This window comes from Scardinius erythrophthalmus (genome assembly GCF_964197995.2).
Source record: "Scardinius erythrophthalmus genome assembly, chromosome: 13".
Classification (NCBI taxonomy): Eukaryota; Metazoa; Chordata; class Actinopteri; order Cypriniformes; family Leuciscidae; genus Scardinius; species Scardinius erythrophthalmus.
In genome coordinates this window covers 42,055,574-42,082,593 of record NC_138233.1, presented here as the reverse complement: position 1 = coordinate 42,082,593, position 27,020 = coordinate 42,055,574, and the positions used below count along the sequence as shown (strand labels likewise).

Sequence of the window (27,020 nt, the reverse complement as noted above, 5' to 3'; positions counted from 1 at the left end):
TTTTTCAACCCTATTAGAAGAAAATAAACATAATCCTAGGTATTTATTTGAAACAGTGGCTAAACTAATGAAAAAGAAAGCTTCAAACACAGAAGTTTCCAAGCAGCACAGCAGTAATGACTTTATGAACTTCTTCACTTATAAGATTGATAATATCAGGGACAAAATTATAACTATGCAACCGTCTACTACAGTATCGCATCATGGAGTGCATTGTAGTCTCCCTGAGGAAACATTTGATTCATTTATTGCTATAGGAGAGGAAGAATTTACTAAACTCGTTAAATCATCTAAATCGACAACATGTATGTTAGACCCTATACCGACTAAGCTCCTGAAAGAGATGCTTCCAGAGGTCACAGATCCTCTTCTTAATATTATTAATTCACCTTTGTCACTAGGATACTTACCAAAAACCTTTTAGCTGGCTATGATTAAACCGCTTGTTAAAAAAACGCAACTTGATCATACGGAATTAGTCAATTACAGGCCGATCTCGAATTTGTCTTTTCTGTCAAAGATACTAGAAAAAGCAGTATCCTCACAACTGTGTTCCTTTCTAGAAATAAATGATATCTGCGAGGATTTCTAGTCAGGATTTAGACCGTACCATAGTACTGAGACAGCTCTCATTAGAGTCACAAATGATTTGCTCTTATCATCCGATCGTGGTTGTGTCTCTCTATTAGTGTTACTCGATCTTTGTGCTGCATTTGACACTATTGACAACAACATTCTTTTAAATAGACTCGAACATTATGTTGGCATTAGTGGAATTGCACTAGCATGGTTTAAATCATACTTATCTGACCGTAATCAGTTTGTAGCAGTAAATGAAAAGATGTCTTATTGATCAAAGGTTCAGTATGGCGTACCGCAAGGCTCAGTACTAGGACCGCTGCTGTTCACTCTGTACATCAGGGATGGGCAACTTCAGTCCTGGAGGGCCACTGTCCTGCAGAGTTTAGCTCCAACCCCAATTAAACACACCTGAACAAGGCAATCAATGTTTACTAGATAGATACAGGCAGGTGAGTTTTTATCAGGGCTGAAGCTAAACTCTGCAGGACAGTGGCCCTCCAGGACCGGAGCTGCCCATCCCTGCTGTACATTCTACCATTAGGAGATATCATTAGGAAACATGGAATTAGCTTTCACTGTTATGCCGACGATAGTCAGCTCTATATTTCTTCAAAACCTAACGAAACTTACCAATTCACTAAATTAACGGAATGCATTGCTGATATAAAAAATTGGATGACTCATAATTTCCTACTCCTAAATTCTGAAAAAACAGAGATTCTAATTATTGGACAAAAAACATCCACAAGTAATAATCTAGAATACTGTCTAACACTTGATGGCTGCTCTGTTAAGTCTTCGTCGTCGGTTAGGAACCTGGGTGTGCTCTTTGATACCAATCTTTCATTTGAAAGTCACGTGTCTAGTATCTGTAAAACCGCATTTTTCCATCTTAAAAATATTTCCATCCTAAATTACGCAATATGCTCTCATTGACAAATGCGGAACAATTAGTTCATGCGTTCATAACCTCAAGGCTAGATTATTGTAATGCTCTACTGGGTGGTTGCCCTGCACGCTTAATAAACAAACTACAGCTGGTCCAAAATGCAGCAGCTCGAGTTCTTACCAGAACCAGGAAGTATGACCATATTAGCCCAGTTCTGTCAAAACTGCATTGGCTCCCTATTAAACATTGTATACATTTTTAAATATTGCTGATCACTTACAAAGCACTGAATGGTTTAGCTCCGCAGTACTTGAGCGAGCTCTTAACGCATTATAGTCCTTCACGTCTATTACGATCTCAAAATTCCGGCCAGTTGATAATACCTAGAATATCAAAATCGACTGCTGGCGGTAGATCCTTCTCCTATTTAGCACCAAAACTCTGGAACAGTCTTCCTACCATTGTCCGGGAAGCAGACACACTCTGTCAGTTCAAAGCCAGACTAAAGACACATCTCTTTGACCTAGCATTCACATAACACATTATAGACTTCTATAATTCAATGTTAGGCTGCATATATTAGGTCAGCCAGAACTGGGAACACTTCCCATAAATCCTGATGTACTCGTTACATCATAAGAAGAATGGCATCTACGCTAATTTTAGTGTCTGTGTTTATCCCGAGGTTTTCCTGCAGCCTGCCAGATCCAGGCCGTATCCAGATCTGATGAAGGACCTTCGCTTGGACCCGATGACAACGCAGTGCTGAAGTGCCAACTAGTCTCTCCCCTGTGAAGGATCCCTTTACCACTCTACAGATAAAGCGTTGTCGGGATAATTTTGGTTTCACGTATCTACCCTGAAGTGATACAATTCAGTATAAAAATGTTAAGGCCAGACAAGTAGTTTGTTAACCCTCTGAGGTCGGCAAACGCGAAATATAAAAAAAGAATCTGTGATATTTCTACTTTTGTATGTGTCCACTTACAATCAAATCAAAACATTGTGCTTTTGTAAAATAAAGAAAATAAACAGGGTGTGCGTTCTGCCTCTCTGTCGCTGTGAACTTTTTTTTCTTGAGCACGTCTATAAACTGAAACAAAACTCAGCGAATACTTGTCACACATTTATGAGCCATACACCTTTATAAACATTTAAGTGTGTACTTTTAAATGATTGGATTGAAACTGAAAACAAATATTCTCTGTTTAAGTAATTTGTATAAAACCAACAAGATGTCCAGCTTCTCAAACGCTTGCTCATTTTTAATTTGAACACGCCCACTCGCGCAAAAGATATTCACATGCAAATCTCCACATGGAACGCGTCTCGCTCATTACCTCAAAAACAAAGCACGAAAACACTTCACAAGTCTCTGCTGATGACATGACATAAATGTCATTATCTCAAAACAACAAACTTTTACACACATGATGCTGATATATTATTGTAGCAGAGTTTGTGCTGAATACAGTGTAATTAGACTTTAGCCATGAAAATGTCACAAGTAACAGAAATAAGCACAAATGTCAGAGCATGTCAGAACACCTCCAGGGCCCAGAAAACAGCTCAGACCCCAGAGGGTTAATCGGCTATCGGTGAACATGTCAAACTAATGGTCAAAGACTTCAGAATTTAGCCAAAGATCAGAGGAATCTTTTAGGATTTGATCAATTTGTCTCAGACGACCAAATCGTGGCCAAAATCCCACAGTGTGCACTCGGCTTAACACACAGGCTGCAAAACACTAGAACAGAACTATGAATCAAAACACATGAACACGTGACACTGAATGTACAGCTTGAGTAATGTGTGGAGCAATTTGCTGGATTTGAGGAAAAGTGTATGAGATTAGGACACACGGACTGCAGCTTTAATGGCTCTGTGAGATTGGAATTCATTCAATTGAATTAACTTGTACCAACTGACCTGTCCATTGTTTACAGCAGCATGCTGGGCTGATGCAGTGAAGATCACCATGGTGACAAACTTGATAAGCTCTTTCAATGTCTGAAAAGATGATGGTATTCCTGTGAAGAAGAAGAAAGGCTGTTTCTGTGAGGAACTCAGTTTAGGATGTTTATACATGCGCGCTCACACACACACACACACACACACACACACACACACACACACACACACACACACACACACACACACACACACACACACACACACACACACACACACACACTCACACACACACACACACACACTAGCACAGAAATAGCAAGTGGAGCCATAATTCAAACTAGTTTTGACTATTGACCTGGTTCAATTATTTTCCATAAAACAGTGAATTACACTGAAATCACACTTGCAGCATCTTCAACTGCAACAGCCCTGATAACGGATTGATAACAGACCTGAGGCATCACTTCCCAGGAAGCCATTGGTGAATATCTCACTGATCCAGCGCTGCAGCTCTGTGTCCTTCTGCACGTGTTCATCTTCTTGATAGTAGTGTGACAAGTGACCCGCAACAAACCTGTAAGCACCCACAGTCAGATGTTTTCCAGGTTTACAATATTTACAGCTTTACTTTTTTTGTACATTTTCTTTTGCATTTATTACTTAAGCAGGAATTTATTCAAAGCGACTTACAACACAGTACATGTACAGCATGTGCTTACTGACTAAACCCATGAACCTGTGTAACGGACACTGTATTTGTTGAAATATGAATCAGAAATTGCACCAGGATGTATTAGTACATCCAGTTTTTAGGGCTGAACTATGTAACACACACACACACACACACACACACACACACACACACACACACACACACACACACACACACACACACAGAGTAGAAAGCATAATGCCTATCAATAAAACACTAGACTAAACTCCACTGGTAGTCATACTTGTTGATGATATCCCACAGTCTCATCCCGTCATCTCTGTAGTAGTATTGGGGCACAGTCTCCAGGCCTCTCCCAGAGATGTTATCGGGAAGACAGAGGGCGCTGTAGGTCAGGGAGGCAGTAGCGCGCTTCAGCAACTCTTCCAATGACTCTCCACCTATTCCTGCATGCTAAGAGTAGTATCATTAATGGAGAGAAGACATGACATAAAGTTAGGTTAAAAGCTACTGTATAAACAAAGTAAACAAACCCTAACATAGGATAGTGAACTGAATTCAACAAAAAGTGTATTGGATTATAATTGAAGACCTTTAGTGCCTCTTTATCCATGACATATGCATACCGTTGTAAAGAACCCATCCTTGGATATCAGTTGATTCCGGGCCATGATGTTGATCTGGAGCGTGTATCGGATATGGGGAAAGAGGAGCTACAGAAGCAAAAGTATGTAAGAGATTAGCATTCACTGCCTTCACATTCTTTGAAGATAAAAATATATGAATGAGGAATGAATTTTAATTTCTTGTCTGCGAGTGTGTGCGTTATTGCACCTGCGTGTGTGTGTGTGCCTGCACCTGCAAGCCTGCTTTTGTATGTAGAATTCCATTCCAGTTATTTTTACATTATTTACAGAATGATTCTATTTTTTGAGAGAATTGTTAGAGGGAGGTGAATGGGTTTGAGAAAGACATTACTTGTGTACCTAATGTTCTGTGTAGTCTGTGACCACAGGCTATAGATCAGCCCCGCTCTCCAAAGGTAAATAATGAAGGGCAGGCTTTTTACAGACTGATCTCATGAAATGGCGTATGTATGACACGCCAATTCGTATTTCCATTTTTGGCGTGTCATCAACACGCATAATCGCTTTTCAGCGTGTTTATGAACGCGTTGATTTACGTTACATTACTGTATATAAATATATATATGACCTTACCCAACCGCGTCCCTAAACCTACCCATCACTGGGGTTAATACCATTTATGAGTGTTCCCCTACCATCCTAGGAAAAAAAATATTGCTCCCCAGGTGTAGATTTTCCTCCGTTTCGCTCGGACATTTAACGGCGTACACATACACGCGGAATCACTCGGACGTTTAACGGCGTACACATACACGCGCATGGACATACACGCGGAAAGCTCAAAATGCGTATAAATAACACGCCACTTGACTTGAAAGTGGCGTGTATGTTTACGCAAAGTCATGATGTCATGTTGCTTTTTAAGTGAGCAACATCTCTGAGGTAAAATAGACAGCTGTGACCACAGACTACAGCTGGAAAACTCCCCTGCCGTCAAATATTATAGAAGTAACATACATTATTTAACTGTCTATCATTCTCTCTCTCTCTCTCTCTCTCTCTGTGTGTGTGTGGATGTGGCATGTCTGGAACACGCCCCGGTTGTTCTATGAGCCCTCGCCGTTCACACGTCAAACCAACTCATCCGCGACAGATTCAATACCTTGTGGAGAGGGTGTGGAGAGGGAAGATTGCGCCATGTGGCCACGGTGAACACCTCCGCCAGCAGGTGAGTCCTCAGCAGGTGAAAGTCCAGCTCGTGAACAGCAAACTCTGCGTTTCGGACGAAGATCTTAGCCAGTATCCAGTCAGCCTTTGAATCCGTCGGGAGGAAGATGGGATTGTCTTTGCTCGGCTTTTGCATTAACTGTGCAGATTAAGTTTGAACATACATGAAAATGGTACAAACGGTTTCTGAGGGAATCTGAGTATTATTTTTCTCTTTTAAGAAAATGAGAAAGGATTTCCACAGCATCTGTCATAATTACTCTATAAAGATGCTGACATCTTAAAAAAAGGTTTATTTAATGTTTAATCATTCAGACAAGTTTGCCTACTCATCAGTTGTACATTATCTATATATCACCTTTTCTTTGTTTCTTTGTAATAATTCGGTTATTTACCTCATCTTTCAAGATTTATTCATCTGTATTTAATTTAATAAAGACTGACCATGTAGTTCTGTTTCGGTCAAAGCACTTCGACGTCACCCTGGGATATCGCTTCTTGAGCATTTCCCAGCGGAAGCCAATTCTAATCCCTCTACATGCTCAAGGAGCGATGTCCCATACAGCGTGATGTCTTGTGTTCTCCCTCAAAGAGCCGAGGTTATATTCATAACCTGTGGATTTCTGCACTCTGGATGCAAGATACGCACCTGAATGGCGATGGGCAGCATCATGCCATGAGGGTTGCAGTACAGCAGGACCAGGGGAGCCGTGAGACACTGCTGCCTGCCATCGACAACATTCCCCACCAGCCCGTCCATCATCTCATAGTCCGACAAGAAGATGTTCCCTTTCTGGGTATGGGGGTAGATCACACCAAAAAATTAAGAAACCCAGGAAATGAGACAAAACCAGAGCAAACCAGACCCAGTCACTGCAAATCATTGCCAGGAGCAAGTAGCGTACCTCCATCTCCTCCTCCAAGCTGCTCCCTCTTAGGGAGTCTTTGACCATGTCATCTGTGACAGGGAAGTTCTCAGGCAGAGTTGAGCAGCGCTGGATCATCATGGGATTGAGGCCATTCAGAAACTGGTAGCCAAAGAACTCGTCCTTATCCCAGTTTTCCTGACAGTATTCTGCAAAGCATGCTGTGTCAGAACATATCCTTACGGAACGAAAATATATTCCCCATATATAAATGATCAATATATTAAATGGTTTAACAATAATATAGTGTGTTAATATATTACAATGTTTTGAATAATACATAAGGAATTGCCGTATATAAAATATATTTATATATTGAAAAATATGTGACAATATATGTACTAATATATCATAATGTATGTAACTTTATATTCAGTAATACACTTCATAATATATAGATGTATGTGTGATTAGATATGGTACTGCATGTGTAATATATTGCCGATATATAATTAATTACTCATACAACATAAATACACATATATAGAGAAAAATAGATCGTAATATAATGTAAATAATAATAAAAAAAAATATATAAGTTTTTCATATATTCAAGCTAGTTAACAAAAGCACAAGCACACCTGCATGTACTAAAGTATTCAGCCAAGAGACAAGAGACTTGTGAATATTACATGTAATGCTTTTTTTGTCTTCATTTATAAATATTTTATATGCATTATTATATATCCATACATGGTCAATGCATATATTGCATTATATTGAAAAATATAAGCACTAGTTTCCCATATATGGACATTTATTATGTAATATATTGCATTATATTTTGCAGTATATTCCCATATATTTATGTTCAGTAAGGGATGCTACAGTACAGACAGTACTTTATTTGCAATACAGTCATTTTGAACAGTTCATTCATTTAAGATGAGTACCAGTTGCTTTCGATCTGTTTCCACAAATGTCCAGTTTGCTGATGCTTTCCCATGAATTTCTGCAGTCAGCATATCCAGTTAGCTTCAGAGCAGCTAACCTGCACACACAGAATACACAGGTACACAGTGCAAACATTAATAGTGTAACTAACCTTGATATACTACCTATGGTCCATCCTAGCTTTAGTTGTGAGCATCTCTGTAGTTACTATTAGATATTATATCATTACTGTCTTTAAGAAAACAAAGCTATTTTGCGAATGCCATCCACTTCCATGCAAAATACACTGAATATACAGGTGCTGGTCATATAATTAGAATATCATCAAAAAGTTGATTTATTTCAAGAATTCAACTTAACAGGTGAAACTAATATATCATATAGACTCATTACATGCAAAGTGAGATATTTCAAGCCTTTATTTGTTATAATTTTGATGATTATGGCTTACAGCTTATGAAAACCACAAAATCAAAATCTCAGAAAATTAGAATATTACATGAAATCACACAGTAATTACACAGTGATACCATGGTCACTGAACCAGGTTTTGGTTCTTTTGGCAGTGTGGGCCGGTGCAGATCCTGATGGAGAATGAAGGAAGCATCTCCATAAAGCTTGCTTGCTGAAGGAAGGATGAAGTCCTCTGGAAATGTCCTGGTAGACGGCTGCGTTGAGTGGACGGCACAGTGGACCAACACCAGCCGATGACACGGCTCCCCAAACCAACACAGACTGTGGGAACTTCACACTGGACTTCCAGCATCTTGGATTGTGTGCCTCTCCATTCTTCCTCCAGGTTTCCAAATGAGATGCAAAATTTGCTCTCATCAGAAAAGAGGCCTTTGGTCCACTGTGCTTTATTAAACCCAGTGTCAACGCAGCCGACTACCAGGACATGTTCAGAGCACTTCATGCTTCCTTCATTCTCCAGCAGGATTTGCACCGGCCCACACTGCCAAAAGATCCAAAACCTGCTTCAATGACCATGGTATCACTGTGTAATTACTGTGTGATTTTATGTAATATTCTAATTTCGATTTCATGGGTTTCATAAGCTATAAGCCATAGTCAGCAAAATTATAACAAATAAAGGCGGTAACCCTTCCTTTTACAGTTCCCTAATTACTAGGTATTTACCTGGTAAATATATGGTAAGTTATAGTTGGTTATTGGTAATTACCACAGGTAACAAGTATGTAAATGCAGAGAAACTACAAACTAACCACTAAGTATTTACCTGGTAAGCATATGGTAAATTATAGTATTTTAGTGTGTAATTACTTAAGGTGATTAGTATGCAATTACAGAGAAACTACCAGGGAAAAACACCACTGTTAAATATCAACTCAACAAAGTACTGTGTACTTGTTACCTGTTTAGGTTGGTAATAACTCAGATTTAATTGTGTACTTCCTCAGAATGTAGGCAGCCAATTTTTAGAAACACCTCCAGTATTACCCATCAGTTCAAGTTAGGTGTGTAGTTATCCTAGGGTTATGTTGGTAACAGTCCATGTTTATTTATTACTATCTTGAAATTAAGACGGTAGTTTCCAATAAATTACCTTGTCTTACATAGTTGTTGTTCATTGCTACACCCATTTATAGAGGGTTTATCAAATAATTGACCTTACACTTACCAGGTAACTACCCCGCAGGAACAGTTTTCCCTAATGTCATGGCACATCTTAAATACTGGGTATGTTCTTGCAGATGTTTTTACAATTTACTCAGTAAGTAAAGTGCAACTGTACTGTAAAATTAAGCCTTGTTAATTTACGTATGAACAACTCTACCGACGTCAGCTGGTATTATTAAAGGTTAAAAATAACAAATTAAATATAATGCTGTTTTCATTATAATAACAATTATGTAATGACACAAGTAAACATATAATAAATATGTAATTAAGTGCACATATTTAGCAAAATACTCCTCTCTATAGCTATTTTTTCAACTAACGTGTTGGTCATTAAATGGCTTTCCTGAGGTAAATGTAACGTTATGTGACAATTGTTCTCCTGCAGTTTTATTGACCTCTTTCCGTGGCTGAAAAACACTGATTGATCGATATTATGTGTGAGGCATAAATACCTTTCAATAAGTTGTACTGTATCTTTAAATAAAAAGTAACAGATTAACGGTTTACTGAGGCGCTACAGCGATCCGTCACGTCACATTTAAAAGCGCCAAAACTGTATTTATTGTCTGAATTTCGTAATAAAATGGACAGAACCCGAGAGCTGATAATTAGTTTCATATCAAAAGTAACCTTCTGTCTTGTCTGCCGTTGTCAGCTCTATTCTCTGCGTGATAAAGATGTGTGGCATGAGAGCTGTGAAAAGTGTCAAGGGGGATAGGATAGGAACTTGGGGGATAAATCGTCGGCAGCGTTCCTCCTTCCGCCATGCTTCTTCTCCATGTGAGGATTGTTTACATTAGACTAGAGTGCGCACGGCGCCGCATGCACTCAGTGCTTATACATGCGGGGATTGTTTACATCAGAGTGCGCACGTGTTTTGCACAGCATATACGCAGTGTTTGTTTAAGCGGTTGATGGAAAATAAGCTAATGCGTGTTCTAAAAATCTAAATTCGGATCTATTATTTTTCACGGTATTTTGAAGTGCCCGCGATAACAATATCGTGCATATCCATTACCGCGATTTATCGCATTACCGAATCCGCACGTTTAACCTGGATGCAACAGAAATGTGTAAATCGTAGGTGAGAAAAAGCAAACATGGTAAAAAACTGTTAATCTGATGAAAAACAGATGCCGTGCAGTGTGAGAAGCTACACCAACACTCAGACACAGTTGCAAAAGTGATATATTTTAAGCACGAGAATCTATCTTCTCCCTCATGTGAAACTACACTGATGGGAACCTGCTGCTGCTACCAATAACTGTGATCTGGAAGAGGAAGCCTATATGGCAAAGATTAACCATGAATAGGCCTACTGTCCATATTGCTTGTAATTTCAATTAAAATAGAGTCGACACCTGTTCAGTTGGTTCCCTACATTCTTATGGTTGTGTTGTTCTAAAAACCCAATATTGGATCCAGCAGACATGTGAACACTGAACAGTGTGTAACAAAGAGATGAACACTACAGGAGGGTTAAAAGATGACTTGGTCACTTACTGCGTTGCTGCGGTGTAATAAAACTCATTTTCCTTTGTGTAAGAGAATTGGACTTCAGGCGGCAGAGTGAGGGGAGTGTCGCAATCAATAACTTGAGGCGTGCCCTCAGCGTACACACGCCACCTGGGGGTAGAATATTCAGCTGTATTTCAACGGAAGGAATTTCATTTCTCTGAATTAATTTTAATATAACACAGACACTTCACTGTTACACCCGACTTGTATTGGCGTGCTGCCCACCAACCTAAATAGCTTTTGTTGCTCCTCTAGCTGCCTCATCCTTTGTCTTTGGGCTATTATGTTCTTGTCCAGGAACACAAGTGAAGCTGAAATGCAAATGCCAACATTAATTCACAATCTAAATTTGTTTATGTTTGCATTCGAAAACATAAAAAAAAAACCTAAAAAAAAACTAGGCTAGGCTAGGCTATATTTTGTATCGTTTCTTGACCATAGGACGATGACTTGTCATCCATGTCATTTTTTTTTTCTTAGACACTTTAATTTGATTACAAATGTGCTTTATTTGAAAAAGGCTAATAGTAGCATTAGTCTATAGCTAATATAGCACAGTCTTCTGAGATACATAAAAAAAAGATGTCTTTGTAAAAAAAAAACATATGAATGACAAGTACATACGCAGTACATCTGCAAGCCATCACCCAATGAACATCATAACAATGACAGCCAAGTAATCTCTAGTCCTGACCCTGTGCAGGAGTTATACTTTATTTGAGCATCTGACACTTTTGACATTATCTCTCCGTCATATGAAGACACAAAGGTTCGCTTAAAGGATTTCTTCTGCAATATACAAAAATGTGTGTGTGTGTGTGTGTACATGTTTTTCTATCCTGATGGGGACTTAAACCTGAATGCACACAGACTCATGGGGACTCGTGTCATTGTGGTGAACTAACCTGAGGTTCCCATGAGAAAAATAAGCTTATAGAGAACAAACAAGCACCAATGCTAAATTTTTCTAAATGTCATAATCATTTGTTAACAAACTGGTATTTTTACTTCAATGTGCTCATTATTTCTGCATTAAATTATTACATTGTTTAAATTAATACATTTTTCACTAACTGTGATTTTGTATATGTACATTTCTGAAATACATAACTTAGACAGTTTCCTCTGAGAACCCATCACCCTAAATTGTAATATGCACTTTTTTGTAACACCGCGTCCTAACTACACGTGACATGCAATAAAAGGTTATTTTCCATGTTAATCAGAGTTTTTGTCCTAACCAGCCGCGACGGCGACACGCGACGACTCTATTTTAGAAACGATTCCTATTTCTGCAACGTTGCAACGTCCGCTCACAGGTTCTTGGGGGGTGCAGTATATTTGCAAGACATCACCACTGAACTTTCAAGTACACCGGTAAATGTTAATTTTGGCCATGACTTGAAATTGGAGTGCTTACCTTTAGCAGGTCTTAAATAGAGCTTCTCGTTCCAGTCAAGCCAGCAGTAGCAAGGAAACAAAATCTCATGACCCTCTGGCGTGTTGATCTTGATCTTATCGCAGAACCACTGGTCGCAAAGACCCATAAACGGCTTGGAGTAGAGCTTGACTGTTATGAGCTCGCCCAGGGATGCTTTACAGTCTATCTTAAATTCTTGTTCCTAAAGAGACATATGTGCAATGGCGTATTAGAGCCATTGTAAGGAAAAAAAAAAAGAATAATATGCAGTTGGGGGAGGGGGGGGGGGTAAAATTCAGAGAAGGACTCTTTCATTTATCTTCCAAATGTAGCATTGACTGATAGTTTTTAGTCCAAAACTCCACACTGTTGGTTTAACCCTCTGGGGTCGGCAGGGACGGACTGACAATCGGTGCGTTCTGGAAAAGTCCAGAACGGCCGTCCAACCGAGGGCCGTCGGCACAAAAAAAAAAGAAAAAAAAAGAGTCTATTAAAGCAATATGAACAGCCAGCAGCAGGGGCACTAATATGATCACTTCCCAGCAAACATTGGTCCGACGGCAACGTCGTGTCCCTGGCCAAAAATAGTCGCGGTATGACGGCATAAATCGATAAAAATATGTAACACAGAACATTTCCTAAAAATGCATTCAGATACATGTGTGCATAAGTTATCTGAGGTTGCATGTATAATTGTTATTTTGACTTTTAGCTACGTGTAGTTCAATATATACCATGTTGTGTTTCGGGTGAGAGAGGACGTCACCATGGCGACGTCTTTTACACGTGCATTTATAGTCCATCATGACCCTCTATGAAATCAATTGTGATAAAGCTGTGCTTAATCCTTGCGTGGTTAATACTGCAATAATTAATACAATTTTTTATTAAATTAAAGTTTTAATAAGTTGTGTGAATACGTCCACTGACGTCCTTTACACGTCAGTGGACGTATTCACACAACTTATTAAAACTTTATCGGGTGAGAGGACGTCACCTGGCGACGTCTTTTACACGTGCATTTATAGTCCATCATGACCCTCCATCATGGAATCCTTGTGAAATATGCAAAAGCTGTGCTTAATCCTTGCATGGTTAATACTGCAAAAATTAATTTAATTGCCCAAGTAGTTTTTAAGAGGTTGTGAAGACGTCCACTGACGTCCTTTACACGTCAAGGCTGTGAATACACGTCCACTGACGTACACGTCTAGTCAAGCAAGACAGAGGAAAAAAAAACCCAGGAATTATCTTTATGAAATACACGAATTGTATACAAAGTAAATATATTTACTTTATCTTGTTTAAATAAATTATAATCACACAGTTCCCAGTGTGGTTAAGTGAATGCAAAGCCTCTGCATTTTAGTCATTATTTCAACCTGATACGTTGTGGGTTTTTTTTTTTTTTTTTTTTTATGGAATGTATGCATGTAAAACAGAAATATATCTGGTCACCATTTATGTCTGAGTTGGATGTAATTGCCAAAACTGTGCTGCCAAGATGTAACAAAAGATCTCCCGACATTACCAAATCCCGCGATAGGTTAGATTATCTCACGAGATGTTAACGCGTTTTCCCCATAGACTCACTCCGGAACACTGAAGTTTGAACAACCACGAAGAGAGGAGGAATTGAGGTCCATATTATTAAAAATCTACTGTTGGGTACGTACATTTTGTATTATTAGATTCACGTGCTAGAGTTTTACTTGTTTGACATGAATGAACCGAAAGAAATGATGCCCACCTTGTCAACTGAAATTGGCTAACGTTAACTGAGTTTGGCTAAAATTAGCTAGTGGGCTAAAAGTTGCTTTGAACTTATACGACGGTATACCATAAAGTATGTTTAATGATACAGTCAAAGTTATTACTGTAAATTATTAATGTAGCCTTTTGAGAGTTTCTTTCAGAAAGTAAATTATCTGAAGTAGAATGAAATGTTTAGCTGGATTTGAACATGTATGTTTTCAGTAACTGCTTTAAAATTTTTGTAATTTTAGAATTGCTAAACATGTCTATTCAGGGGACATCACAGCCCACCTGTCTTTATCAGAAATGTCCTGTTCACTTTCTCACTGTTACACACCTAGTTAAGGGTCTTTCTCAAGGGCACCACAGTGGTATTGAAGAGGCAGGGGACAAATGCTGTTTTGAATTTAGCTGAAGACCATACAAATATTTTGAAAATAAGTGCATGTCATTTACCTCAAATTTTTAATTTTCATTTATTTTAAAAAGAAATATATTCTCTTCCCTTAGATGATGTGAAGAGGTGGAGCCCACATGCTACAGACTCTGAAATTGATGCAGCAATGGCAGAACACCTGAAACACACTCCAGGAAGAGCTGGGGGTGGTGGATACAAAAAATGAGCCAAACAATGTGTTTAAGGGATAGTTCACCCAAAAATGAAAATTGTCATCATTTACTCAACCTCATGTTTCAAACCTGTATACCTTTCTATGCTAAACACAAAGATATTTAGAAGAATGTTTGTAACCAAGCAGATGTCGCTTCCCATTAATAATATTTTTTTCTCCAACAATGGTAGTCAGTGGATGCTCTATTTGCTTGGTTACAAACATTCTTCAAAATATCTTCTTTTGTGTTCAGCAGAAGAAAGAAACTCATACAGGTTTGGAATTTGGTGAGTAAATTACATAATTTTCATTTTTGGGTGAACTATCTTTATATAATAATTCAGTATTTTGCAATTGGTATTTTAGTTTGGTTAACAAATCGAGAGCTTAGAATTATAAGGTTCTATCTCCGTTTATTGTAGTTTATTGAGCATCAAAGTTTTTAAACTCGGTTTATGTTTTGTGAGATGGAACCTTTTATTTTATTAATAACTACTAACAATTTTTTTTTTTTTTTTACAAAAATAACACCACACAGGCATTAATAAACACCTAATGGATCAGATTGTCAAAAACTCAATTTCAACCAAAAGTGGAGATAGAACCTTAAAATTCTAAGCTCACGAAATGTTAAACATTGAAAAAAATAAAGAGAAATTTTGGCTGTTCAATATCAATAAAATGTTGTGCTTAATCAGAACATGCTTCTTTTTTGCTTATGTCCACAAATAATGTGTTATTGTTTTTGATGTACACGTGATTAAAACTTTTTATTGACGTTCAGGTCTGACTGGACCAATTTTGGACCTTTTTAGAACCTTTGTCAAGATGTGTAGGCTAAACCTCAAGACTTGATTGTCTTTCACGATGTTACACAATAGGTGTGTGATTATTTTATATGCAGGTTTATATATACACTTAAATTATGCAGCAACACATTTAAACACATATGACGACGCATTTAGACGTCCAGGGACGCGCAGAAGAGACGTGGAATTCACGGCCAGAAGAGACGTCGGTTCAACTTCCATTTTGGAACTATTTTTCAACCATGACGGGACGTCTCGGACGGACGTCTTTTCAACGGTCATTAAACGTCCAAATGTTTGCTGGGTTATATGCTACGTGTAAAAAACAACAACTGAGGAAGAAGAGTCGGCCTATAGTCACTGACGGAAAGTTCGTTTTATAAGGCTGCACTTTTAAATTTGCTTACATTATATTTGAATAGCAGTGGTCTCCAACGTGGTGCCTGTGAGTTGCCCGCTAAACACATTCTATAAATTGCCCCAACTTTCCGTCGGGGTTCCAGACTTCGAATAAATGGTTTAATTTTGCGACCTTTTCAACTAAACGTTTCAATTTGAACTTTTGCCTCTACAAAATTACCCAACTCTCTTTGATTATATGCTGTCATTTGCGTTGCGTGTGAGAAACATCAAATGGCAAACGCTTAAAAAGCGGAACAAAACGTGTTTGATCTGAGCAGCGCATTATCAGCTCGGCCCAAAAAAACAGCGATCGCGGACAAAGCTGACCTCGATCACGCGAACATTAGGCTATTACACAGAGCTGCGCGATCCACTGAGAAGCATTTCAATTCAGCGCAGAATTATCTATCTCTATTATAAACCCACAAATGACTATGTGATTTAAGCTTGTAAAAAGCCAGATGAAACAGCGCTGATATTCTCAACATATTGACGCAAAAAAAAAAAAAAAAAAAAACAAACAAAAAAAAAACCAGGCGAAACATTGTTCCGAGAAACAAACCAGCTAAAAGACATTTCACTCCACAACTTATGAATTAACTGTAGTAAAACAAACTTTTTTTTGGCAGAAATGAGCCTGTATTCATATTTAAAATGCTGTTATATTAATATAGTCATGTATAAATGTAGCCTATTAAATGTAGGCCTAATGCAGTAATGTTTTGTTTAGAAGTTATGGCAGTTTATTTTTATTTTTATTTTAATTTTCCTTTATATTTATACTAAATGTTTGGGCTACTGTTTTTGATAACACATACAATAAGAAAATCAACAAAAAAAATCAATAAATATTTTCATAATTTTTCAGGAATTGTTTGTAACGTTTGTAAGTCTGAACCAGAATATCAAGATATTTTATTATTTCCCATATGATGGTGAAAAGTAAAAAAGCTTCACCATGTTTTGTATAATAAATATTGGAGTATAACAAATAAAAATTCCTTCTAGATTATTTTATCCCTTGAGGTAGCCCTCGCACACAAAAAGGTTGGAGACCCCTGGTATAGTAACTAGCCTATATGTTTTATAATTACAAGTTTGTGTAATTTGGGGTTTCTGCCTGCAGTGACATTTCATTATTTGTATTTTATGGCATTGTACATTTTTTGTTTTTATTTGAAGGCTGAGGCTTCATTAATAAACACAACCCCAATAATCATCGTTGGTTTTGAGATGTTACTTGCTGTGAATATCTTGTCTGATAGGCTACATTATTGTGGCATATAGTATCAGGACATCCTGGCTAGTGTCTGTCGCACACGGCTAGGCGAATGGCCGGAAGATGGGCCTATTTGGGAGAAAGTCCAGGGCTGTTTTTTAGCCCCAGTCCGTCCCTGGGGGTCGGCAATCACGCCGGCGTGATCTGCTCACTTTTTTTCTTATCAGTGCAAAAGAGAGTCAAAATACTCTGTTGGTTTTGTTTTTACATTTAAGTGTTTTACATCATTCGATCCAGTTAAGTGTCTATTTTTTTTTGTGTATACTCACAATAAAAACAAAGTGTTGTGCTTTTCGCCAAATAAAGAAAAATAAACATGATGCGAGCTCTGCCTTCTCTCTGTCAGTGAAGTCCATTCTGAAACGCGTCCAAAAATGAACCGTAACTCAGCGAATACTTGTCACTCAGGAACGAGTGATGTGTCTTAATGGTCCGTGTATCTTTTGGTCATTTGATTTCCTGTTTGGAATGGAATAACGAGAATTGAAAACCAGCTAGTTTATTCGTTTTTTAGATTAGTTTAAAGAACGAAAAATGAGATTTTGGCTCGATTTTTAATTTTTCGTTTGTGGTTTTCAAATCGGTTTATAGGTTCGATATTTCATTTACACACGTGGGTGGCGCTGAAACGCCCCTTTAATCTGATTGGTCAAAACGCTCCGCCTTCAGTAAGCTACGAGCTTTTCTTTCTGTCAGGCAGAATAAGAGTCAGTACGAGTGCGGCACTGACAAATGCACTTTAATAAAATAATGTCTGAAACCACTACGCACAATATCTAAAGCAGAAATATGTTGCTGGTCACGTAATTCGTGCTGCTGCGACTTGCAAGTGACCCCAATAATGTGAGCCACAGTATATCACAGTATAAATATATGTATTTCCCATTGATAAAAACAGTGCAAATAGTTCCGTCTCTTTGGATAAAGGGGAAGTGGAAATAAAAATCAATAATAGGCTGAACTGTACCATGATAATATTTCCGTAACATTAGATGTCTGTAGATTACCTACTCATAACTGTTATATTAGAGTTAGGGGATAACACAGTTTGTACAGTATAAAAATCATCATGTCTAAAGTTCCCATTAAACATGAAAATCCAACAACCCAATGGGAATATATCCTTGTTGTGTAAAACATCCAGAGGTGGACAGTAACAAAGTACATTTACTTGAGTACTGTACTTAAGTACACTTTTTGAGTATCTGTTCTTTATTTTTTGTCATTGTTTTGGTGCACACTAGCTTAGAAATAACAGTAAGGCTAACATATTCCTACTAAAAGCCCAAAAACTTTAAATAGGGCACTATTTGAGGGAACAGCCATTTAGGTGTGCGAAACCATTGTGGACGTTATTGAGTGACTTATTCAATCTCACATTCAATCCCACTACTGGAACTGTGTTCTAGAAATAAATTTGATATTGATATGAGGGTAGGCAGGCGTAGATTCAGAGGCATACAGTACTTTAAAGGTACAATATGCAAGATTTTTTTTGCCGCTAGAGGGCGCTACATTCCAAACAACAACAACGGCGTAGCTTGATGACGATGTGAAGGAGCGTGGAATGATGGGAACTGTCGTTTTAAACTCCACCGTGGATGTAAATCAGTCAGACGGGAATCGAAAAATCATGTTCATGGATGAGGCTAAGTTCTATTTTTATAATGACATGCTTTTTGTGGCGAGGGGGGCGTGGTTCAGCGCGGTCTGTAATGGGAGAGAGAAGAGACGAGCGGGACACAAGTAGGTCAAGCGCAAATGACGAACACCTGTGTCTTATTGCTGTGATCCGCGTGGAGAGACGCTTATGAGCCGCGCTGGAACGAGAGAGAGGGTGTTTCTCAAAACCAAGAATGCAAAGAACGGACTTGTGTTCTTGGGGAGAACGCTCTTGCTAGTTGTTCTTGGAAGAATGAACTCACAAGGTGACGAGCACACAGAGCGTTACTGACAGTTTGAGACGATGTGTTCTTGCTGGTATTGCGCAATAACACCCCCGCACAGACGCCGTCTGCAGTGGCCAAACATAACGAGAATTATTGACAGTAACAGCCAGGCTTTATCGCCTAAGCCTACCCTCAGCTCAAGGGATTACTCTACAACTGTACACTATGTAATGTATATTCATAACAATAAAGCTACCTACGCTGGAGATTCTCACTTCCGAAAACGTTTGAGCGCATTTTCGAAAAATGCCAATATTTGTAATCTACACAGTTGATTTCTCGCATTAAATGTTCTCAGAAGTGAATTTAGTGATGAAATAGCGTACGAAATTGTAGAAAAACGACTTGCTGTATTGACATCGTTCCTCGAATGCTGAAATGAATGCTGGGATATTTCTGCCGTCAAGTTCACACAAGTTACCAACCTATGCATCCTCGGTAAAATGGGCGTATCAAGAACACTTCCGGGATTTTTAACCGTTCTTGTCAAAATGCAAACTTGTGTATTGGGACGGTACTTGGTCAGCGACTGATGACGTTTCACAAGTCCACAAGAACGCAAGTACAGACAAGAACGCATATTGAGAAACGGCCAGAGACTGGAGAGAAAATTGGGCGCAGAGAAAGAAAACCGGTGGATCCGAGCTCTCATTTTTGAACTGTTTTGTGCCGTCGCGGTTGCCACGGTGAATGCGCGTTGTGCACGACTTTTTTTTTTTTTTTTTGCTTTATTTTAATAAAGTACGAGTCCCAGTCACGCCGACCCCTGTCTTCTTCCTTCCTGACTCTTAAACCTCATCACACTTTTATTTCATTAAAATGAATTAACCGCAAGAAAAGTAAAGTAAAGTTTTAATACTAAATTGGTTATCATAGATGTTACTGTATGTCGAATTCATTGTTGTGATAACGCGGTGCAGTTTTACATGTTCTAAACAACTGTTGTAAAAGTACATTCGAACATACTCACATCATTTGCTAAAACACTGATTAGTCTTTATGTATAACATATGCTATATTTATTTACATTGCCATAAACACCAGACGTGATAAACAATGCCAATAAATTAAACACAAATCTAAAGCAATAATACTTTCCTTAAATAAACATAACTATTACCGAATGCTACATGTGGAAAATATAAAATTAAGCATGCTTTGTCGACAGAACCAGCTGCAATCGGTAAAGAATAATTGTGTTCCATAACGACTGCAAGAAACAAGCTAACGTTTGTTGCTTGATAGACGCTACAACTACAACTTCCGCATTTGTCCAGGACTCCACGCAGTACGAGCGGAAACCGAGGGTAACGCGGATATGACGCCACTGACTGGCGACTCCCAGCTCCCCCTGCTCTAACGCCCCGTTTCCTTGGTTAAAATCGCAATTTTCTTACGATTTAAAAATTGTTGGAAACATTTGGGATATTGTAAGTAATCAACTTAACAAAATATATAACACTGGCCTTGAGATTATGGGATATTTTAATGCAAAATTCTTACATATTGTACCTTTAAAGCTCCAATATGTAGGAATTTTGTAATAAAATTTCCGAAAATAACTTGCACAGTGTGATATATTTCCTCCAGTTGTGTACTAACAATATCTCAAAAGTCTCCAAAGATTTTTTATTTCAGAGAAATTCCGATTTTAAATAACTGGCCGTCCCGGACGTAAGCTCACCTCCAATCCAATTCCTTATTTGGGCTTATTTGAACTTTATTGATTTCCATTCATGTCAGGTTAAAATCGCTTCAGAATTGACTGATTTACAGAGATTTTGGTGAAAACAGTTTCACAACAAAGCTTTGAATGACCTGGACAAGGCCTATTTGACCCCTTGCCTGGCAGGGATCACTGGTGATCCCAACTATTTGTTGTTCAAAATGCATTACTATTTTAAAACATCACACTCTTACTTGATCTGGACAAAATCAGCATCATATGGAAGGTTCAAGACTCCAGCTTCGATATTTGACCACTGTTTATGATTAAACTGGTTTGCAGTGACATTAATTTTTTAATTTATGACAGGAGTGCAAAATAATTCATCTGTAACGTTCGTTATTTTGAATAGAATTAATCACTCACACAACATCCATTCTCGTCTTCTCCGGTTTATTTGTGCTCAAATACATATAATAAACAGAATCCGTCAGGGCAATTATTACAATGGTGCGCATATTTGGAGAAATATTGATTAATTATCATATGTTAGTAAAATATTTCGACAATGCAGAATACAATTCCTATTCATTTTTCACTGAATAATACCATATAAACAGCTGAAACAGCGCACGGAGCTTGCTGTGTATCTCCTCTTCCTGATTTGAGACAGACATGACCTCGAAGAAATATGATTCGGCTGTCCAGCTGTCAATCACCATCATGTGATTCAACGTGACCTCTTCTGCATGACGCGTCCTGTGTATACTTCCTGATTCAGCACATTCATGATAAACAAAGCGAACGTGACATTTCTTCACCGAAACAAGTTCTAATAAATGCACGATTTAAGTATGTGTGTTTTGTGTGTTATTTTCGTGCGATTTGGGGTATTTTTATATGAATAAAAAATAAAGGTAAGGATAAGCATAGCCCATAGCTTCATATAAAATGCTAAAAATAACATATTTCACATTCGTTTTCTGACTTAAAACCATCCTAAACCGCGACCGGAATATAATACAAACACTCGATGGTGTTTTAAAGTGAGCTTTAAATAAAAGTGTAATATTAATAAATTAAATTGTGTCATGTAGCTTGAGGCTAACTGTTGTGCTAATGCACCTGCTGCAGGAGCTGTCTATTCCATACAATCATTTTTTTAAAATAATTCGCATTTAAAAGTTCCAAGAATATTTTTTAGTTGTTTGTTTTCTGACAAGGCTTAAGTTAATAGGTGGATTATAGTCTATGAGGGTTACACATTATGTGTCAATGGCTTAGCATTATGCTAGAAGAAAGGCTATAATGGCTGCATTCAAACAAAAGAATAAGAATAAAAGAATGATGAAGACCATCACAGGTGTGAAAGCTTGGTCGATTTAAATGAAAAGAACATGAATGGGGCCAGTTATCCTTGCCAGACATAGTCAGAGACAGTAAATAGGTGTTTAGAGTGCAATAAACTATTTGTTGAGAAACTTGTTTGCTTTCTCTGAGAATTCTCCCCTGACATGGTCTCACAATAGGCTTCATAAAATGCATAATTTTAGAGATATCATTCTCAGACTTGAAATGAAGCATGACCACAGTTGTGGCTACACTATAGTTGTGGTTATAAGTTGCTATCCTAAATTCACATAATATGTTTATATATTTAATAAATATATTTTTAATATTTGTTGTTTTTGTTTTATGTTTGAGCTTATATATCTCAATATTAATAACAGTCTGGTTAATTTTGAGTCTTGAACTGTAAACTCTCAAGGGTTGGCTTTCTAAATATATGTTGGTTATGTGTCTATTCAGAATGACTTATGAGCAGCAACCTTTTTATTTTGGGTATGTCATGTATGCAGCCCTTGCCAAAATTGGGGGTGAGAGGTAAGGGGTACTAAAGGTACTAAAATTGCTTTGCAGCCGTTATTTATGCAAGATAAAAAGAAAGTAAAACAGCACAAGGAAGACAGGTTTCATGTTTAATGCATTTTTTATTGGACCACACTACAAAAATAGGATAAACACACACACTTTTTAATAACAGATTTGAATAGAATAGAAATAATATCACAGCATTAATGTAGAATCAAGGAGTTCAAATACCACTTTCCAATATCAACATTTTTAACTTTGAAACATTTAATTCTGGCCCACCGCGTTTGAGTTGTCTACGTTGTCTGCCTGTTTGCCCTCTGGCTTCGGCCAGCATCCCTATCCGAGGCTAACTGCAGACACTTGGTGATGAGCAGCTCTGTTTCCTCTTCTGCAGAATCTTTGGTCAGGGCATTCCAGCGGACTGCATCTGAGAAAAACACAAGATAGAAGAGGGCAGCATGACCACGTGATGTTACTCAGCAACCACCAAAACTTCATTTGGATGCAGGGCTCTACACTTACATTTCTTTTTAATTTAAAAAGTTTAGGAGCACAGTGAAAAATTTAGGAGCACCTTCTGATCAATGACAAATTAACCTACCCATTAAAAGGCGATATTTGATAAAATTACTTGCCAGAGCATTCTTAACTAAATCACAGCCTTTGTGATTTCATGATAGCACTATGGTATATTATTATTGTAAATGGTTTTAAATAGATTGTGTAGCCTTAGAAACGGTGTAATAATGTTATTCATGGATTCTCGTCTGTGGAATGCGCCACTTCCGGTATTTTGCCAGTTACTCAACACGGGTAAATTGCAATTGAGGATTTTTTTAAATCGAGTGCTCGACTTTAATCAAGGAATCGTTACAGCCCTAGTCTCAATGGAGGGTGCACCCAAAAACCCTCATCAGGTCAGTCGCACTGGTGCTCCTAAATACTTTGTCACCGTCACAGCCAGTAAATAAATAAAAAAATAAAATAAATATTTCGCACTGTAGAGCCCTGGGATGTCACCACAGTGCAGTTATCCAGCACTGACACTCACCCAGAACCACACTTTTAATGAGTCCCGCCAGCGAAGTGTTCATTGCTCTTTTCAGGACCCGCCCCACAGTGTCTTTAAGAGTCATGCCTCCAACCATTCCAAGAAGAACAGTCTGAAACAAAGACATGTAACTCGTTAGTTATTTAAGGAATATAGCATGAGTGAGAGTGGGGACTGACTTTTAGGAATGATCTGATTAATGCATAATTTAAAGGGTAAGTTCGGTATTTTACACTTAAAGCCCTGTTTACAGATCGTTTCTGATGAAATAGAACGGTTAAGATTAAAATTTGGACACATGCTGCTGTCCCGAGAATTTTAGGTTTCTTTCGCTTTCCCCAAAACCTCTAGAATGGGTGTATAGGTGCACTGGAACAATCCTTCATAAAACGCATTAAACTTTCGTTTACAAAGACGTGAAACTCACCGAGTGGTCAGGGGTGTTCACTGATATGCTCACACAAAAATCGCTGCAAAAGATGCTTTCCAACAGGTTTATCGTAGTTTTTGTCCAACTCCATTCAGTTTGGAGTTCAGGAGATTGTCTTGACCAGGACCACACCCCTAAATGCACTGAAGCAACTGCCATGTGATTGGTTGATTAGATAATTGCATTAATGAGAAATTGAACAGGTGTTCCTAATAATCCTTTAGGTGAGTGTATAGCTAGGCTAATTTACTTTCATAATTACTGGCTTACTTACTAATAGTTAAATTAAGTTTTGTGCAGATGTGTAATGGAAATATTATGTTTTTAATTTATTTGCTGCACAGCAGCCTATTTTACAGTCTGCTATAGCTAATGAGTTTGTTAGATAGCAAAGCCCTCAGCTTATGTCAGAGGACATTGTAGTGATCCACTCAGAAACCAATCAGACTAGTGTAGTGAAAAATGTCTTTGCCTTCAGATGAGATAACATGGATCCAGAGGAAGCTGTAAGCCTAGCGTACAAAGAAAAACAAATAGGAAGAGATATTGATTGGGAACAATGTTTCATTTGTCAAGACAAATATGGAAAATACAGCCAAGATAAAGCCCTTTGATTGAAGTGATTTTTCAGGAAGTGGTGTCTTTGTGCTCTTTCTGGAGATTATTGTAGTATAATATTGTGCAATATTTTTGCAATATAATAGACACACACCATTATTTGCATTGCGCTTAGCTTGACCTTGCTTATTCAATCCATTCAGTCTCAAAGGGATGAGACTGACAACCTGAGAGCCAACCTCTGCCAACCTGAGAGCCACTGCTTTGATGGGGAAAAACATACCTTTGCCATACGACTATTACATAGTTATTACTACTAACTAGTTACTAACCCCTAACCCTAAAGAAGTGAGAGAGCAGTTTTGTTAGGACGGAATTAATAACTATAGTGATATGTGAATTAAATATAATTTGTGTTACAACCTGGTACACTAATTAAGTCAAATAGCACCATAGACCATCATCTACAGTTCTAAATTTCCGCCTTGACATTAAAGTATTATAACTTGTGCAGCATTGCACTGTATCTCCCTACAAGCTTTAAACTTGGCTTGACTCATTCCCATAGATATGGGTACTGATTGATAGAGGTTTTGGGATACTAGGTTATGTTTCCAAGCTGATATTCACTTTGAAAACTGGTTCTCTTTAGGCGGAGATTGTTTTTTTCATGTTCTAGTTCTGTTGTCTCTTACACTGTACAATAAATGTTCATTCTGACACTTCAGCAGACATCCCATGAGTGTTGGCTTTCATTTGATACCATTTTTATGAATATGGTCCTTGTGGTTGTGGAGATATTCAACATTTACTGTTGGCATGTCGTGTTGAGCAGGAAACCAAAAAATTGGCCTGAAATTGCTTGTACAAGTCACAAAAAAAAATTCAGCTTGACAACCACCCTAATATCTTACCTATGGGTGTCTTCTAACTAAAAAAATAGGGTGACAGCTTGTACCAAAACATGTCCGCAAAAGTCTTTACGGAAACCCTTTTCAGAATTGGCCCCCTGACTACCAACTCCATTGACTTGTATTGGATGTGCTGTGTGAGGTACGGTATTACTCCGCCGCTTCTTCTGTGTATTCAATGAAGTGCCAGCGGTTTGCTTGCAATTGGCAAAGGTGCATTATCGCCACCAACTGGGCTGGAGTATCTATTATTCAAGCTCTCAACGGAAGAATCTACGGGTGTGAGACGTTTGGAAAAATAGATCCACAGTTTTACGACGAATGGTAAAACACCTGTTGGAAAGCATCTTTTGCAGCGATTTTTGTGTGAGCATATCAGTGAACACCCCTGACCACTCTGTGAGTTTCACGTCTTTGTAAACGAAAGTTTAATGCATTTTATGAAGGATTGTTCCAGTGCACCTATACACCCATTCTAGAGGTTTTGTGGAAAGCGAAATAAACCTAAAATTCTCGGGACAGCAGCATGTGTCCAAATTTTAATCTTAACCGTTCTATTTCATCAGAAACGATCTGTAAACAGGGCTTTAAGTGTAAAATACCGAACTTACCCTTTAACTCACCAAAGTCTTCTTCCTCTGGATTCTTTAATGTCTCCTCCAAACATTGTAGCTCCTCAATAGTTGAAAGTAGGAGCCCAAAATGTGTTGGGTCTGGGGTGAAGTCTGGAACTGCTGGAGATCTGTAGGAGCTGCATCAGGATGAGCAACTGCTGCTCTCTGACAGAATCAAGCTGGATGAGGATCTCCTTAGCAATTGCTGTAAGACACAAGAAAAAGCAGGCATAACAGATTAGTAGCAAAACATTGTACGTAGATATGTCAGAGTAAACCAACAGAGATCACTTTGTAGAATTCCTACCTGTGGGCACAGCCTCCCGAGAAGACCTGTTTTGTGTCTTCCATGGTGTTGCTTTCCATGGTTGTGTTGACATTTCTGCCTTTATAACTGAGGGGGTTATAATCAGAGGAAGGTTTAGTTTAAAATAAAAATGTTAAATGTAATATATATTTCTCCTGGTCCTTATTTTAAATAAATAAATAAAAATATCAATAATTATCGATATCGACCGATATGAAACGCTTACATCATGATACAGTTTTCAGCCATATCGACCAGCCCAACGGTAGCTAATAAACTTATCAAACCTGCCTGTACAGACCGCATTTAGCCAAAGGTAATGTTGATGTTAGCTATAAAGTGCGATTTATTTGCACCATAAAAGTACAACTAGAGGCCAATTCACACCGCAGACAAACGCCAGCAAACACCAACAAAAAAAAGTCACCAACAAAAGTTGGCCGTTGTATTCAGAATGTTATGAAAAATAAGTGTCATTCACACTGCCCCAACAGACACCGACAAACTCAAGCACCCACGGAAAAACACG

At 38.2% G+C, this 27,020-nt stretch overlaps 1 protein-coding gene and 1 long non-coding RNA gene across 2 annotated transcripts in view; both read right to left on the bottom strand.

Moving 5' to 3' along the window:
- Positions 1–27,020, bottom strand: part of LOC308701113 (hydroperoxide isomerase ALOXE3-like) — a 49,838-nt gene that overhangs the window by 9,974 nt on the left and 12,844 nt on the right. The window contains exons 4-14 of the mRNA XM_081383204.1: positions 12,275–12,476; positions 11,084–11,165; positions 10,840–10,962; positions 7,692–7,789; positions 6,778–6,947; positions 6,522–6,665; positions 5,808–6,011; positions 4,685–4,771; positions 4,342–4,511; positions 3,838–3,959; positions 3,401–3,501 (exon numbers count right to left, since the gene is read on the bottom strand). Of these exons, the coding sequence (XP_081239330.1) occupies positions 3,401–3,501; positions 3,838–3,959; positions 4,342–4,511; positions 4,685–4,771; positions 5,808–6,011; positions 6,522–6,665; positions 6,778–6,947; positions 7,692–7,789; positions 10,840–10,962; positions 11,084–11,165; positions 12,275–12,476 (1,503 nt within the window). The remainder of the gene's footprint in view (positions 1–3,400; positions 3,502–3,837; positions 3,960–4,341; positions 4,512–4,684; positions 4,772–5,807; positions 6,012–6,521; positions 6,666–6,777; positions 6,948–7,691; positions 7,790–10,839; positions 10,963–11,083; positions 11,166–12,274; positions 12,477–27,020) is intronic.
- On the bottom strand, positions 22,792–26,564 carry LOC308700315. Its single transcript, XR_014031292.1, has 4 exons — positions 26,492–26,564; positions 26,194–26,389; positions 23,672–23,783; positions 22,792–23,047 (listed from the first exon to the last, which is right to left on the bottom strand). It is a non-coding gene; the product is annotated as an uncharacterized lncRNA (long non-coding RNA).